Here is a 16288-nt window from a genome sequence, read left to right on the forward strand (position 1 = left end):
ATCATCTCAATAGATGCAGAAAAAGCATTTGACAAAATACAGTACCCCTTTATGTTCAAAACACTAGAAAAATTGGGATAAAAGGCATATATCTCAACATCATAAAGGCTATCTATGCTAAGCCCCAGGCCAACATCATTCTAAATGGAGAAAAATTAAAAGCATTCCCTCTAAAAATTGAACAAGGGATGCCCTCTTTCACCACTTCTATTTAACATATTCTTGAAACACTGGGCAGAGAAATTAGATGAAAGACATTAAAGGGATACACTTAGGAAAAGAAGAACTCAAATTGGCACTATTTGCAGATGATATGATTCATACCCGGAAGACCCTAAAAGTTCCACCAGAAAAACTCCCAGAACTAGTAAATGAGTTCAGCAAAGTAGCAGGATATAAAATCAACACTCATAAATCAAAGGAATTTCTGTATATTAGTGACAAATCTTCAGAAAGGGGAATGAGGAAAACTACCCCATTCTCAATAGCCTCAAAAAAAAATGCTTGGGAATCAACTTAATGAAAGAGGTGAAAGATCTATATAATGAAAATTACAGAACCCTAAAGAAAGAAATCAAAGATCTTAGAAGATGGAAAGATCTATCTTGCTCTTGGATAGGCAGAATTAATATTATCAAAATGACCATACTTCCAAAAGCCCTATACAGATTTAATGCAATTCCAATCAAAATCCCAATGACATTCCTCATAGAAATAGAAAAAGTAATCGTGAAATTCATCTGGAAAAATAAGAGACCCAGAATAGCTAAATCAATCCTTAGTAGGAAGAGTGAAGCAGGTGGCATCACTAGACCAGACTTTAAACTATACAGCAGAGCAATAGTAACAAAAACATCATGGTATTGGCACCAAAACAGACCAGTAGACCAGTGGTACAGAATAGAGGATACAGAGACTAACCCACAAAACTACAGTTCTCTTATATTAGACAAAGGTGCCAAGAACATGCATTGGGGAAAGATAGCCTCTTCAACAAATGGTATTGGGAAAACTAGAAACCCATATGCAACAAAATGAGATTAAACCCCTATCTCTCACCATACACAAAACTCAACTCAAAATGGATCAAGGACTTAGGAATACAACCAGAGACCCTTCATCTAATAGAAGAAAAAGTAGGCCCTAATCTCCATCATGTAGAATTAGGCCCCAACTTCCTTAATAAGACTCCTGTGGCACAAGAATTAATATCAAGAATGAGATGGACTCAAACTAAAAAGCTTATTCTCAGCAAAAGAAACAATCACTGGGGTGAATAAAAAGCCTATATCTTTTTTTTTTTTTTTGCTTATAAGTATTTTTTTATTGATTGTTCAAAACATTACAGAGCTCATGATATATCGTCTTTCATACATTAGACTCAATTGGGTTTTGAACTCCCATTTTTACCCCCAGATACAGATTGCAGAATCACAACTGTTACATACTCACAATATTACATAATGGCATATTAGTGACTGTTGTATTCTGCTTCCTTTCCTATCCCCTACTATCCCCCCTCCCCTCCCCTCCTCTCCCATCTTCCCTCTCTACCTCCTCTGCTGTTGTTCAATTCTCTCCCCTTTCCCCCCGCCCCTATATCTTGGGAGAAAATCTTTACCCCTCACACATCAGATAGAGCACTAGGGTATACAAAGAACTCAAAAAGCTAAACATAAAAACAAAACAAATAACTCAATCAATAAATGAGCCAAGGACCTGAAGAGTCACTTCTCAGAAGATGATGTACAATCAGTCAACAAATACATGAAAAAATGTTCATCATCACTAGCAATTAGAGAAATGCAAATCAAAACCAATCTAAGATTTCATCTCACTCCAATTAGAATGGCAGCTATTACGCATACAAACAACAATAAGTGTTGGCGAGGATGTGGGGAAAAAGGTACACTCATACTCTGCTGGTGGGACTGCAAATTGGTACAGCCAATGTGGAAAGCAGTATGGTGATTTCTTGGAAAATTGGGAATGGAACCACCATTTGACCAGGCTCCCTCTCTTTGGTCTATACCCAAAGGACTTAAAATCAGCAGATTACAGGGACACACCCATATCAATGTTTAGCAGCACAATTCACAATAGCTAAACTATGGAACCAACTTAGATGCCCTTCAATAGATGAATGGATAAAAAAAATGTGGCATATATACATAATTGGATATTACTCAGCAATAAAAGAGAATAAAATCATGGCATTTGCAGGTAAATGGATGGAGTTAGAGAAGATAATGCTAAGTGAAGTTAGTCAATCCCAAAAAACCAAATGCTGAATGTTTTCTTTGATATCAGGAGGTTGATTCATAGTGGGATAGGGAGCGGGAGCATGGGAGGAATAGACGAACTCTAGATAGAGCAGAGGGGTTGGAGGGGAAGGAGGGGACATGGGGTAATTAATGATCATTACTATCCAAAGTACATGTATGAAGACATGAATTGGTGTGAATATACTATGTATACAACCAGAAATATGAAAAATTGTGCTCTATATATGTAATAAGAACTATAATGCATTCTGCTGTCGTATATAAATAAAAAATTTACATATAAAAAAAGAATTAGTAGTTCCACTTAATAGTTAAGGAAACATACTTTTGAATAAAACACTTGCTCAAGATCACATGGCTAAGTGGTGGAATGGGAATCCAAAACCTATATTCATTCTTCCTTATTTCTCAAGAGGAGAGGCAGACAGGCTGCTGTTAGGTGAATTCTCTATTAGGGTGAGAGTTATTGTAAGGGGAACTGAATTAGGTTAGCCTATATTACTAGTTAAATCTAAACCCCCAGAGCCTTCTGGTTCTCAAAATTCAGTGTACAGGAAACTGGAAAACACTTTTACTACAAAATACCTAAAAATGCTGTCAGGCATGGGGAGAGAGACCTAACAAATATTCTTTACAATGCTCTGCTGAGCTTACCAGAAAGTAAGAAAATTTTTACTTTTGGTAGGCCAAAAATGAAGGAAGAAAAATGATGGTATTAAATGTTTATACTGACCCTATCCCTATAGTTTCCTTAGGGGTTTTGCCAGTCTTACTTTTCAAGAATCGTGTCTTTTTATATATAAAAATACACACACACACACACACACACACACACACACACACATATGCCTAGGGCCCATTCAAGACAGGGAAATGTACCTACATGCCACATAAAAACCAGAGAATGCCTCTGAAGTGTTTATCCCAAGTGAGAAAATGATTGCATTGTTAAGTAAGAGTCTCTGCTGCACCATGTGTAGGGATGGGAATGGAGTCATCTCCTCTGATTAACAGAGCCTTTACCCTTGTTGTCCCAGGTTCACATAAACTCCCTATGTTGTTTAGGAATTCTACAGTTGTATGGATATTTCTGAGTGTCTAGAAGAAGCAAATCTAAAATCTATCTAGAGGGTTTGATGTCACCAAAATCCCAGAAGTGAAATACCACTGAAGAGAAGCACTTAATCTCAAATTAGCCCTGAAAAGCTTTCAAAACAAATCTGCCATGAGGGGGAATCATTAAACAGAACAAACAGTAACATAACCCCAAGGACTTTCAACCAATAAAAATGTCACCTAGAGATTATAACTTAAGTATTTGAAAATAATTGAAGAACTAAAAGAAGGAATAAAAAAGTGAGAAAAAGCATAAGACACAATTTTTAAAAGACAGATTTGGAAGAAAAGACCAAATGAAACATCTAAAGATGATACTTAAAGAAAAATTAATAGGTTTATATGTAACTTAAACACATACATCTGAAGAATTACCTGGAAAACATGTTGAAGACTTTCCCTAGATTGTAGCACACAGAGAAAAAAGAATGGAAACATGAAAGGTAAAAAGCAAGAATTCTTTTTTTTTTTTAAGAGAGAGTGAGAGAGGAGAGAGAGAGAGAGAGAGAGAGAGAGAGAGAATTTTTAATATTTATTTTTTAGTTCTCGGCGGACACAACATCTTTGTTGGTATGTGGTGCTGAGGATCGAACCCGGGCCGCACGCATGCGAGGCGAGCGCGCTACCACTTGAGCCACATCCCCAGCCCCAAAGCAAGAATTCTTAACCACGGGCAAATTATCACCTATTTAAGACTGATGAATTGTGTTTTTCACCAATTAAATGAACATACCCTAGAAAGTAATATAAACAAAATATTAATGTTCTTTTATTTACAACAGGAATTCAATAAATCAACTTTTGAATCACACAAACAAAAAAAGCAAGAATACTATTAGAAAGACTGACAGATGCTGAACATGAAATCCAGGAAGATTAATTAGAAAGGATAGAAACAGATAATATTAAAAAATATAATAACTGAGAGTTTTCCAGAACATGTAATAAAAACATATATAGCTTAAAATATCATAACTCTAGGAAACTAAAAGTTGACAGAGAAGATCTGAGAAAGTAATTAAACAGAATGTCTTCAAAGGGATCAGCTGACATGTTTCTTGACAGCAGCAGTATAAGCCAGAAGGAAATGGGATAATATTTTCAAAGTACTGAGAGAAAATAGTCATCCACCTAGAATTCTATGTCATTGTAGAATGAAAGTAAAAAATCAGATTTATCAAATAAACCAAAGGAAATTGATGTAACACCTGAATGAACAACTTAAGATTTTATTTCAGGAAGAAGGTAATTTAACCATAAAGTAAGAATGAGATGGAAGAAATAATGGTGAGGAAATATATTGTTTGCTTGTCACTTATGGTATAAAGCAATTATAATAACAAAAGGAAATACTTGGCAGTATAATAAAGTAGAACTAAATTGTCTACACTATACAACTTAGGAGTAGTTGCGGTATTCTAATGTTCTTTTATTGTTTGGGACTATAAATAAAAGATGAGTTTTAGTCTTTGTTATTCAACTATATAGTTAAAATCTTAAAGGGATCCGTGAAAAGATTATAAATAGACTTAAATTTCTAAATCAATGGAGGGTAAGAAGGGTATGAAAACTTAGTTGATGAAAAAGAAGTAAAAGTGCCTTGAAAAATCAAGTTAAATAGAAACATAGACAATAAAATAACTGTAATAAATTCAGCTGGGCATAGTAGCACACACCCAGATAGCTACTTGGGTGGCTGAGGCAGGAGGACCACTGGAGCCCATGAGTTCAAGACATGGTGCCTAGGAAACAGACCCCCACCACCACAAAAAATTAAAATATTTCAAAAATCCCAGTTATCATAAGAAATGAAGCTAAACTTATCAGTTTAATCATATAGAAATTAACCCTTTTAAATTCTATATGCTATTCACTATGGATGTTGCTTAAACATAATGACATAAAACTGTTAAAAGTAAAATAAAACAAACAACATACTAGGTAAACTTTTATCAAAATAAAGCTGGTATAAGCTATACCGAAATCAAAGGAGACTCTAATGCTAAAAAGCATTTAAAGCTTACCACTTAATCATTAAAAAGTACATTTTGTCAAGAATATTAAAGCATTTATAAGCATCTATAGTCCTGAAAGACATAGCCTCAAGATTTATAAAAATTTGACAATTGCATGACAAGATTGGAAAATTCACAACCACTAAGGAGTGTCTGAATGCACATCTCTCAATAATGGATAAATAATGTAGATAAAAACTAATATATCATGCAGTATGAAATTAGTTGATGGCTTTTTAAAAACAAGTTCATTTCTACCTAACAGCAACAAATGGTTTGAGAATAATTTTTTTAAAACCATTTATGAGGGCTGGGGATGTGGCTCAAGTGGTAGCGCGCTCGCCTGGCATGCGTGCGGCCCGGGTTCGATCCTCAGCACCACATACCAACAAAGATGTTGTGTCCGCCGAGAACTAAAAAATAAATATTAAAAATTCTCTCTATCTCTCTCTCTCTCTCTCTCTCTCTCTCTCTCTCCCTCCCTCCTCTCACTCTATCTTTAAAAAAAAAAACCATTTATGATAACAATAGAATCACAATATGCCTAGAAAAGATGTTAGTAAGAAATCACAAGATATTTATAGAGGAAATTTAAAGTCTTTATTGAAGAAGTCTTAACAAATAGAAAGGACTGTCATGTTCATAGAAGAGAACGCTCAATATCATACATAACAAAGGTTATTTCTTCCCAAATTAATATATAAACTCATTGAAGTCAAAATCTTAATGGAGTTAAAATTCATTGAAAGGTGAAGGAGAAGAAAGAGCAGCCAAGACAATATTAAAGAATCACAAAGTAGGGGGACATTTCCTACCAGCTGCTCGTTTAATAGGACTATGTTGTTGGTACAGGATGAAACAATAAGATATAGGGCAAGAACAGAGTGTACAACACATTTTTTTGAAACTTGATCCATGTGACTACAAATCAGCATCTAAGATTTTACACACTGCTGGTGAGTGTGTACAATTTTGCAAACACTTTGGAGTACAATTTAGCAATATTTAATAAAGCAGAAGATGTATATGTCTATCCTATATCTCAGCAATTCTACTCCTAGGTATATATTCCGAAGAAACCCTACCACATGTATGTAAAGTAACAGTGCAAGAATATTATTAAAACACTTTTGAAATAGTAAGCAATTAGAAACAACCTTAAATGTCCATTTAAAGAGAATGAATAGAGTGTGATACATACATATTACAGAATGCTAGTAGCAGTTAAAACGACTGGAGCTAAATTTTTCAACATGGGTAAACTTCATAAATGATGTTGAACAAACAGGCAAGTTGTAGAATGATGTGATCAGTACAATACCATTTGTGTAAAACCTTAAAATGTGCAGATAGATATGTACACATATAGTAAAGTATAAAAACAGGCATGGGTAATTGTTAACCTCTGTGGTAGGTGAAATAAGAATGGGTCAAGGAAGGGAACAAAGGGAGATTCAGCTTTACCTGTGACCTTTTATTTAAAAAGAACTGAATCAAAGATGTCAAAATATTAGAATTAATAAAGTAATATTTTGGTGTACTTTGAAATCCATTTAAAATAAAGACTAAATCTCCTTGGTAAATCTTGCATAGCAGTCATGTTTTAATCATCCAGATGAGACAACAGTCTATTGATGTATCCAGTCCTTTTCTTTGTGTCTAGGTCTGATTATTTCTGTTTCCATCTAGGAGCCACCATCACCTTCCCACAACTTCTTCAAAATGGGAATGAAGCTGGAAGCTGTAGACAGGAAGAATCCTCATTTCATTTGTCCAGCCACTATAGGGGAGGTTCGGGGCTCAGAGGTGCTTGTCACTTTTGATGGGTGGCGAGGAGCCTTTGATTACTGGTGCCGCTTCGACTCCCGGGACATCTTTCCTGTGGGCTGGTGTTCTTTGACTGGAGACAACCTACAGCCTCCTGGCACCAAAGGTAAAGGCTCTTGAAACCAAGATGCAGATGATGAGGGAGATTACCTATCTCTGTCACAGTCAATCTGTTCTCACCAGAACACTTCACTAATAGGCAGGGAAGGAAAAGGACCAGCAGCTTAGGTACATACCAAGGCCTTCAGAGAATAGCCATTAACAGTAAAGAATTAAGTGTCAAATGAAGCCAGACATGGAATTTGGGATGAAGTACAAATTCCTCCCTGTAAGTATCCTGATTTATTATCAGAGAACTAACTTCTCGTTTATCTTACTTTTACCTCTAACCCCTTTCAAAGTATAGGTAGTAACATTCTCAAGGCAAATAAAATTCTCAAGGCAAATAATGAGCTAGAGTAACACTGTGTTGTAAAAATATTTCAGAATTGTTACAGCAAAATGGGATCTATTTCCGCCATACAAGCTGTGTGGCTTTGAGCAGTTAATTCACCTCTCTAAACTTCTGATTCCACATCTTTAAAAGAATACCTACTTCATAAAGTTATTGTGAGGAATAAATGAAATTATATCTGGCAAATAGAAGGGGCTAAAATAAATTGTTATTGTATTAATGCTGCTATTATTATAGTTATGCTATATTTGTTACAATTACTACATAATGTTATATTATTATTATACTATTATAAAATTAACCACTAATAATGTGAGAAATATTATAATAGTGCCACAGACTAAATGAATCATAAATTATACTTTTGATGATGATGATGATGATGATTGTTGATGTTGATGGTCATAATGATAGAGATCATCCAGGATAGATTTAGAGATGGCTGCTTTTAATAAGGAAAATAATAATACTTCCATCCTCTTAAGTCTAAAAGGTACTGGTAAACCTGAGGAAAGAAAAATTCACTCTTCCTATTGTCTCACAGTCTCTTTTCTAAACTTCTGTTCTTTAATTCAATTAGCCAAATATTTATTGAGCACATCATTGTAAGCCAAGCTGAGGATGCTTTAGTGACAAAGATGAACAATAATTCTGCCTTCATAACACTTTTGTTCTAGTGGGGTAAGACAGAGAGCAGATGTTTAAATCAAGAAATAAGACCATTTCAAGTGCTAAGGATATAGCTTAGTAGTAGAGCTCATGCTTTTCCTAAGTTTGGGCCTGGGTTTAATCTCCAGCACCAAAAGATAAAAATGAAAAAAGAAGAAAGTCATTTCCAGTAGATAATTTCTAAAGGGAAATGAGATAATTTCTCCTAAGAAAACAAAGTCTGATAAGCTAGTGACAGTGAAACTATAGTAATAATGGAAACTATATGTTTAATAGCTTTATTGAAGTATAGTTGATGTAAAATTTATCACATATATTTAAAGTGAAAAACTTTAATATGAAAATATTTAATATGAAAAACTTTGAATAAACATATATCCATGAAATCATTACCCCAATCAAAATAATAAATGCATCTACCATTCCCAAGTTTCTTTATGGAAGGGTAACTTCTAGACAGAATTTCTTTTCAGGAAAATTTGTCTGAAAAGTCAATGTTTGAATTAAGACCTGAATGATAAGAAGGAACCATCAAGGAAAGAGTGCCAAGCATACAAATGAGACAGCTAATGCTGTTGTCCTGAAATGTGAATGAGCTCACTCTGTTTCCAGGGCAGAAAGCAGATTGTTCTTACTAGAATACACAGCCTGAGTGAGAAGGTAGTACAAGTTGATGCTGGGGAAGCAAACTGATGTCAGAAGATATAGGGCTTTGTAACCAGAATGAGAATTTTGAACTTTATTCTATACTTATTAGAGAACCATTAGAGGGTGCTAAGCAAGAGAGTAACAAGTGACAAGATCTGATGTACTTTTTGAAAATCACTTGAATTCATATCCAAAATATAAAAGAACACTTATGGCTCAGCAGTAAGAAAACATAAATAAACCAAATAGGCAAAGGATTTAGATGGATATTTCTCTAAGTATATATACAAATGACTAATAGCACTTGAAAAGCTGCTCAGCATCATTAATCATTAAGGAAATGTAAACCAAAATCAAGTGAGATAACCACTTCACACCCATGGGTATTGCTGTAATCAAAAGATGAACAATTACAATATTATGGAAGATTAGAAAAATTAGAACTCTCATAAATTGTGGTGAAATCATAAAGTACTGCAGCAACATTTGAAAACAATTTTGAAGTTACACATACTTATTATGTGACCCAGAAGTTCCACTCATAGATATATACTCAAGAAAATAGAAAACATATTCATAGTGTGTTTCATGTTCACATGAAACACATTATGAATATTCTTGGCAGTGTTATTCATAATAGCCCAATAGCCAATGAATGGATAAATAGAATGTGGTATAGCCATATAATAAAATACTATTTGGCAATAAAAAAGGAATGGTTTACTGATAGTGTTATAGCATAGTTATATCATAAAAATATTATAAGTGGAAAAAAAATGTACTGTCTGATTGCATTTATATGGAATGTCCAGAGCATGTAAATACATAGTGGCAAAAGTGGATTTGTGGTTGCCAGGGGTCAGGGGAGATATTAGAAGTGACTGCTAATGGATATGAGGTTTTATTCTGGGATGATGAAAATGTTCTAAAATTAGATTGGGGTGATGTTTGCACAAACTTTGTGAATATACTTAAACACTGAATTGTGTGAATTATATGTCAATAAAGATGTTACCTAAAAAATCACTTGGGTTGCTCTGTGGAGAATGGATTGTGCAGTGGTTATTGTGAATGAGGAAGAGATGAGGGTGGCTTGGATTAGGATAGTGGTGCTGAGATAGGGGGAACTAGAAGTAAGGTGATCAGGAAAGTGCCACTCCTCTATATGGTACAAGAAATATGTGCCCAGGAGTCAGTATGAGAAATCTGTTGCCAATCCTCTTCATGCTCTGAGAAGCAGCAAGAGAGGTGCCTTGGAACTGGTACTGCAGTCATTTTTATTTTTTTTTTGAGGTCAAAACAGGATAGGCTCTGGTAATTCAAGTTTCATTCAGTAAATAGGTCAATTTTCTCAGTTTCTTGCCTGGAAAATTATGTTGTTTTATTGGAAAATCTCCTAGAGACATTAGGCAGTCCTACCGAACCAGAGCTGGGAGTTTGTATCCAGGAATTACTGGGCATGCATTCCTATCTGACTGCACTCACACTGATAAGAAGTGACTCACAATGCAGTTGAGGCTTCCAGAGGAGTTTTCTGATTATTCTCTTCTGCATTTCTCTGAAGACCTTAAATTTTTCATGGAAGATGGCCCGAAGGACCAGGCTCAGAAGGCCAATAGACCTTCTTCTATATGATATTTCCAGATAGGTCCTTTGGTTATAATTCCAGCATTTATCATTCCATTGTTCCCTTCAGTAACTCTTTTCTCCCTGACCTCATTCTCAGTAGGTCCTAGAGTGAAGCTTTTCATAATAGCAGAGGCTCAGCCATCTTAGTATCCTGGCTGAAGAACAAGTGATGCAATGTGGAAAGAATGTGATTACACAATTCATTTCACAAAACAAGATGTTCTCTGTACATAAGCCTGTTCTTTCTAATCATGCCATCTCCTCCATTCTTTCTGCCTTCTGGCCATTAGTGTTTAAATTGTTTAAAAATTCAAAGTAAGGTGAAATATCTGATGCTTATAAGTAGAAAAAAAACCCAATGTTCATTTAATATTTTTTTACACGCTGTTTCATATTATCTTCTTGGTACTCTGAACTAGGTGCAATTATTTTTAGATACATTTTATTTATGAGAAAACTGAAACTTAGATAATTAAATGACAACTCTATTGATATGAGTCTAGAGGGAGAGACTCTGGAGATTTCTTCATGGAACAGTGTCAGGTCCCGTACAGTTTGAGCTGTGTTGCCTTCACACATCATCCTCATACTCTCCCTATTCTCCACTGACCTCCTTTCAAAGCTTCATTTGAGATCCTGGATTTTGGCTCCCAGATCCTGGTAGGAAGTAGAAAAGATGTAGTGTGGTAATATATCAGAGCACTTATCTGGATTCTAGTAGCAGTAGAGCCAACACACTTGTTTTGCCTTTGAGAAAGTCATTATATACACGAGAGGCTGAACTTGGTCTTTGAAGGACCTTCTACTTCTGTAATACATGTAGTTTAATGATTTGGAGAATAGGTAGCAAATGACTTTTGTGACCTTGTCTCCTACTTGATTCTAGATCAATCAGCTTACCTACTACCTAGCTCCATCTAATGAAGGGAGTCCTGCATGCCAGCTGTTCACTGCCTCTCCTCTTCTTCTTTGCTAAACCAGTAGTATCCCTTTAGCTCCTAAACTGATGGGCAGAAGCTATCAAAATTCCAACTAATCCAGGATACTTGGTTATAAAATGAAGAAGCACTTTTTGGATCATTTTTTGAAAGTTATAATTGAAATAGACACATGCTCTATTTTTTTTTTATTGATTATTTATCGCATTACATAGTTCATGATATATCATCTTTCATACATTAGACTCAAATTGTGCTTTGAACTCCCATTTTCACCCCAAATACAGATTGCAGAATCACATCTGTTACATATTCGAATTTTTACATAATGCCATATTAGTGACTGTTGTATTCTGCTACCTTTCCTATCCCCTACTATCCCCCCTCCCCTCCCCTCCCCTCCCATCTTCCCTCTCTACCTCCCCTGCTGTTGTTCAATTCTCTCCCCTTTTTTTTTTTTCCCTCCCCCTTGCCCCTCATAACCTCTTATAATTTTATGTATCCTTGAAGGTCTCCTACCATTTCCATATGCTTTCCCTTCTCTCTCCGTTTCTCTCCCCCCATTCGTCTTTGTTTACTGTAGTCTTTTCCTCATGCTCTTTCTTCCTGTTCTGTTCTTAGTTTTTCTCTTTATATCAAAGCAGACATTTGGCATTTGTTTTTTAGGGCTTGGCTAGCTTCGCTTAGCATAATCTGCTCTAATGCCATCCATTTCCCCGCAAATTCTATGATTTTGTCATTTCTTAGTGCTGCATAATACTCCAACAAGAATAAACAAATGGGACTTAATTAAACTAAAAAGTTTTTTCTCAGCAAGAGAAACAATAAAAGAGGTAAATAGAGAGCCTACATCCTGGGAACAAATCTTTACCCCCCACACCTCCGATAGAGCCCTAATATCCAGAATGTACAAAGAACATGCTCTATTTTTTATTAATGCTTTATAGTTATACATAATATCAAGATTTATTTTGATATAATCATACAAGCATGGAATGTAATTTGCTCTAATTCAATCCCTAGTATTTTCCCATTTCATTCCTTCCTCTTTTCCCCCATCATTTTTCTCCACCATCTCTAGTGGTCTTCTATTTATTTATATTTTTAAGTAATGTTTTGTAGATATACATAAAGGTGGACTTCACTGTAGTATATTCATATATGTACATAGGATGGTTTGGTAAGTTTCATTCCACCACTCCTCTTTTTTTCCATCCCTCCTCCCACCCCTCAATCCCTTCCTCTACTCTACTGATCTCTCTTCTATTTTCATGGAAATCCCCTCCATGCACCTTTCCACCTCTTATTTTGGTCTAGCTTCTGCATATGCGAGAAAGCATTGATTCTCTGAGTCTGGATTATTTCCTTTAGCATGATGTTCTCCAGTTCTATCCATTTACCCACAAATACCATAATTTTATTCTTCTTTATAGCTGAGTTAAACCCCATTGTGTATATATACCACATTCCCTTAATCCATTCATCTGTTTATGGCATCTGGACTGGTTCCAAAATTTGGCTACTATGAATTGCACTGCTATAAACTGATGTGGTCATATGCTAATTTTAGATAAATACCATGGAGTGGTATACGAGTCATATGGTGGTTCCATTCCTAGTTTTTTTTTTTTTTTAGGAATTTCCATATTGTTTTCCAGCATGATTGTACTAATTTTCACTCAACAGTGTACGAGTGTTCCTTTCCCCACCCCGATACATCCTCATTAGTATTTATTTGTAGTCATGATAATTGCCATTCTAACTGAAGTGAGATGAAATCTTTATGTAGTTTTGATTTGTATTTCCCTGCTTGCTAGAGATGTTGAACATTTTTTCATATATTTTTTGGCCATTTGTATTTCTTTTGAGAAGTGTCATTTTTAGTTCTTTTGTCCAGTTATCGATTGTGTTGTTTGTGTGTGTGTGTTATATTTTTTGAGTTCTTTATGTATTCTGGATATTAATCTCTTGTCTGAAGAGCAGAGGGCAAAGATCTTCTCCTATTCTGTAAACTCTCTTATCATGCTCTTATTTGTTTCCTCCACTTTGCAGAAGCTTTTTAATTTGATGCCATCCCACTTATTGAATTTATTTTATTAATTGCACTTTAGGAGTCTTGTTAAGGAAGATGGTTCCTGTGCCAATATGTTAGAGTGTTGAGCCTACAACAAAGTTTCTGATCAAATTCCTGGGTCTTTGATCTACTTTGAATTGACCTTTGTGCATGGAGAGAGGTAGGGATCTAGCTTCATTCTTCTGCATGTGGATATCCAGTTTTCCTAGCACCATTTTCTCCAACGTATTTTTTGGCACCTTTATCAAGTATCAGATGATTGTGTTTATGTAGATTTTTTTCTGTCTTCTATTTCATTTGTCTTCGGGTCTGTTTTGGTGCCAGTACTATGCTGTTTTTGTTACTGTAGCTCTGTATTATTACATGTGGTTCAGTATTATGATGCCCCCAGCTTCACTCTTCTAGCTCAGGATTTCTTTGGCTATCCTGGATCTCTTATTTTTCCAAATAAATTTCAGAACTGTTTTTTCTAGTTCTGTGAAGAATGTCATTGATATTTTAATGGATATTGCACTTAATCTGTATAACACTTTTGGTAGTATAGCCATTTTGATACTATTAATTCTGCCTATCCAAGAACATCGGTTGACTTTCCACCTTTTAAGGTCTTCAATTTATTCCTTCAGTGTTCTATAGTTATTATCACTGTAGAGGTTTTTCACTTCCTTGATTAGATTTATTCCCAAATATTTTAATTTTTTGTGAGGTTATTGCAAGTTTCCCAGATTTCTTTCTCAGCATATTCAAAATAGAGTATAAGAAAATAATTAATTAATGTAAGTTGATCTTGTAGCCTGTTATTTTATCAGCTCTGGAAGTCTTCTGGTGGAGTTTTTCGGGTCTTTTAAATATAGGATCAGAAAACAAAGATAATTTGATTTGTTCTTTCTCTATTTGTATCCCTTTAATTTCCTTCTCTTACCTGATTGCTCTGGCCAGAGTTTCAAGGTCTATGATAAATAAGAGTGATGAGATTGAACATCCTTGTCTTGTTCCTTACTTTGGAGGAAATGCTTTCGGTTTTTCTCTGTTCATTATAATGTTGGCCTTGGGTTTGTCACATATAGCTATGACAATGTTGAGGTAGGTTCCTCTATTCCTAGTTTCTCCAGTGTTTTAAACATGAATTGGGTGCTGGCCTTTGTCAGATGTTTTTTCTGCTTCTATTGAAATAATCATGTGACTCCATTTATGTGATGAATTACATTTGTTGATTTATGTATGTTGGAACAACCTTGCATCCCTGGGATAAAAACCACTTGATCATGGTGTACTATTTTCTTAATGTGTTTTTAATACACTTTGCTAATATTTTACTGAGAAGTTTTGCATCTACATTCATCAGGGATATTAGTCTGAAATTTTTTTTTCCTTGATGTGTTTTTGTCTGGTTTTGGTATCAAGGTGCTATTGGCTTCATGGAATGAATTTGGCTGTGTTACCTCCTTTTCTATTTCATGGAATAATTTAAAGAGGATTGACATTAATTCTTCTTTAAAGTTCTGATAGAATTCAGCTGAGAATTCATCTGATCTTGAGCTTTTCTTCATTGGAAAGCTTTTCATTGCTGCTTCAATTTCATTACTTGATATTGGTCTGTTTATGTTTTCTACATATTCCTGGTTAAATTTAGATGAGTCATATGTGTCTAGAAATTTGCCAGTATCTTCTAGATTTTCCAGTTTATTGAAGTATAAATTTTCCAAATAGTTTCTAAATGATCCTCTGGATTTCAGAAGTGTCTGTTATGATATCTCCTTTTTGTCTCTAATTTTTTTATTTGGGTCTTCTCTCTCTTTTAGTTAGTTTGGCTAAAAATTTATCAATCTTGTATATCTTTTCAAAGAACCCATCTTTTTGTTTCATTGATCCTTTGTATTTTTTTAATTCTCAATTTCATTAATTTCAGCTCTGATCTTGATTATTTCCTGTCTTCTAATTTTGGAATAAGTTTGTTCTTCTTCTAGGACCTTGAGATGTAACATTAGGTTTTTTATTTGGTATCTGTTTTTCTAATACCTTTATTAATTTTATGTGGTGCTGTGGATGGAATCCAGCGCCTCATACATTCTACGCAAGCACTGTACCACTGAGCTACAACTTTAGCATTGGTATCTATTTTTTTAATGCAGGAACTCAATGCTATAAACTTTCCTCCTAGAACTACCTTTATGCTTTCCCAGGTATTTTAATATGTTGTACTTCTATTCTCATTTGTTTCTAAGAATTTTTTTAAAATTTTCCCTGATTCCCTCTGTAATCCATTCCTCATTTAAAAGTTTATTGTTTAATCTCCAGGTGTTAAAATGAATTCTCTTTTTTATCTTATCATTGAATTCTAATTTTCTTCTATTATGATCTCCTAGGATTCAAGGAATTATCTCTGTATTTTTTATATTTGCTTTTTTGCTATGTGCCTTAAAATATGATCTATTTTAGAGAAAGTTCCATGTGCTACTGAGAAGAAAATAAATTTGGTTGTTGATGGATGAGATATTCTACAGATGTGTGTTAGACCCATTTGATTAATAGCACTTTTTAATTCTGAAAAGTCTCTACTTAGTTTATGTCTGTATTACCTATTTAATGGTGATAGAAGTGTTAAAATCATGCAGTATTATTCATTGTGTTCT

At 34.7% G+C, this 16288-nt stretch overlaps 1 protein-coding gene across 8 annotated transcripts in view; it reads left to right on the forward strand.

Annotated features, from left to right (window-relative positions):
- SCMH1 (Scm polycomb group protein homolog 1) overlaps positions 1 to 16288 on the forward strand; it is a 189939-nt gene that overhangs the window by 95685 nt on the left and 77966 nt on the right. For all 8 annotated transcript variants that reach the window (XM_081308957.1, XM_081308956.1, XM_081308951.1 and 5 more), the window contains one exon: positions 7106 to 7349. In XM_081308957.1, the coding sequence (XP_081165083.1) occupies positions 7106 to 7349 (244 nt within the window). The remainder of the gene's footprint in view (positions 1 to 7105; positions 7350 to 16288) is intronic.

The sequence above is a fragment of the Spermophilus citellus genome (genome assembly GCF_964194105.1).
Source record: "Spermophilus citellus genome assembly, chromosome: 9".
Classification (NCBI taxonomy): Eukaryota; Metazoa; Chordata; class Mammalia; order Rodentia; family Sciuridae; genus Spermophilus; species Spermophilus citellus.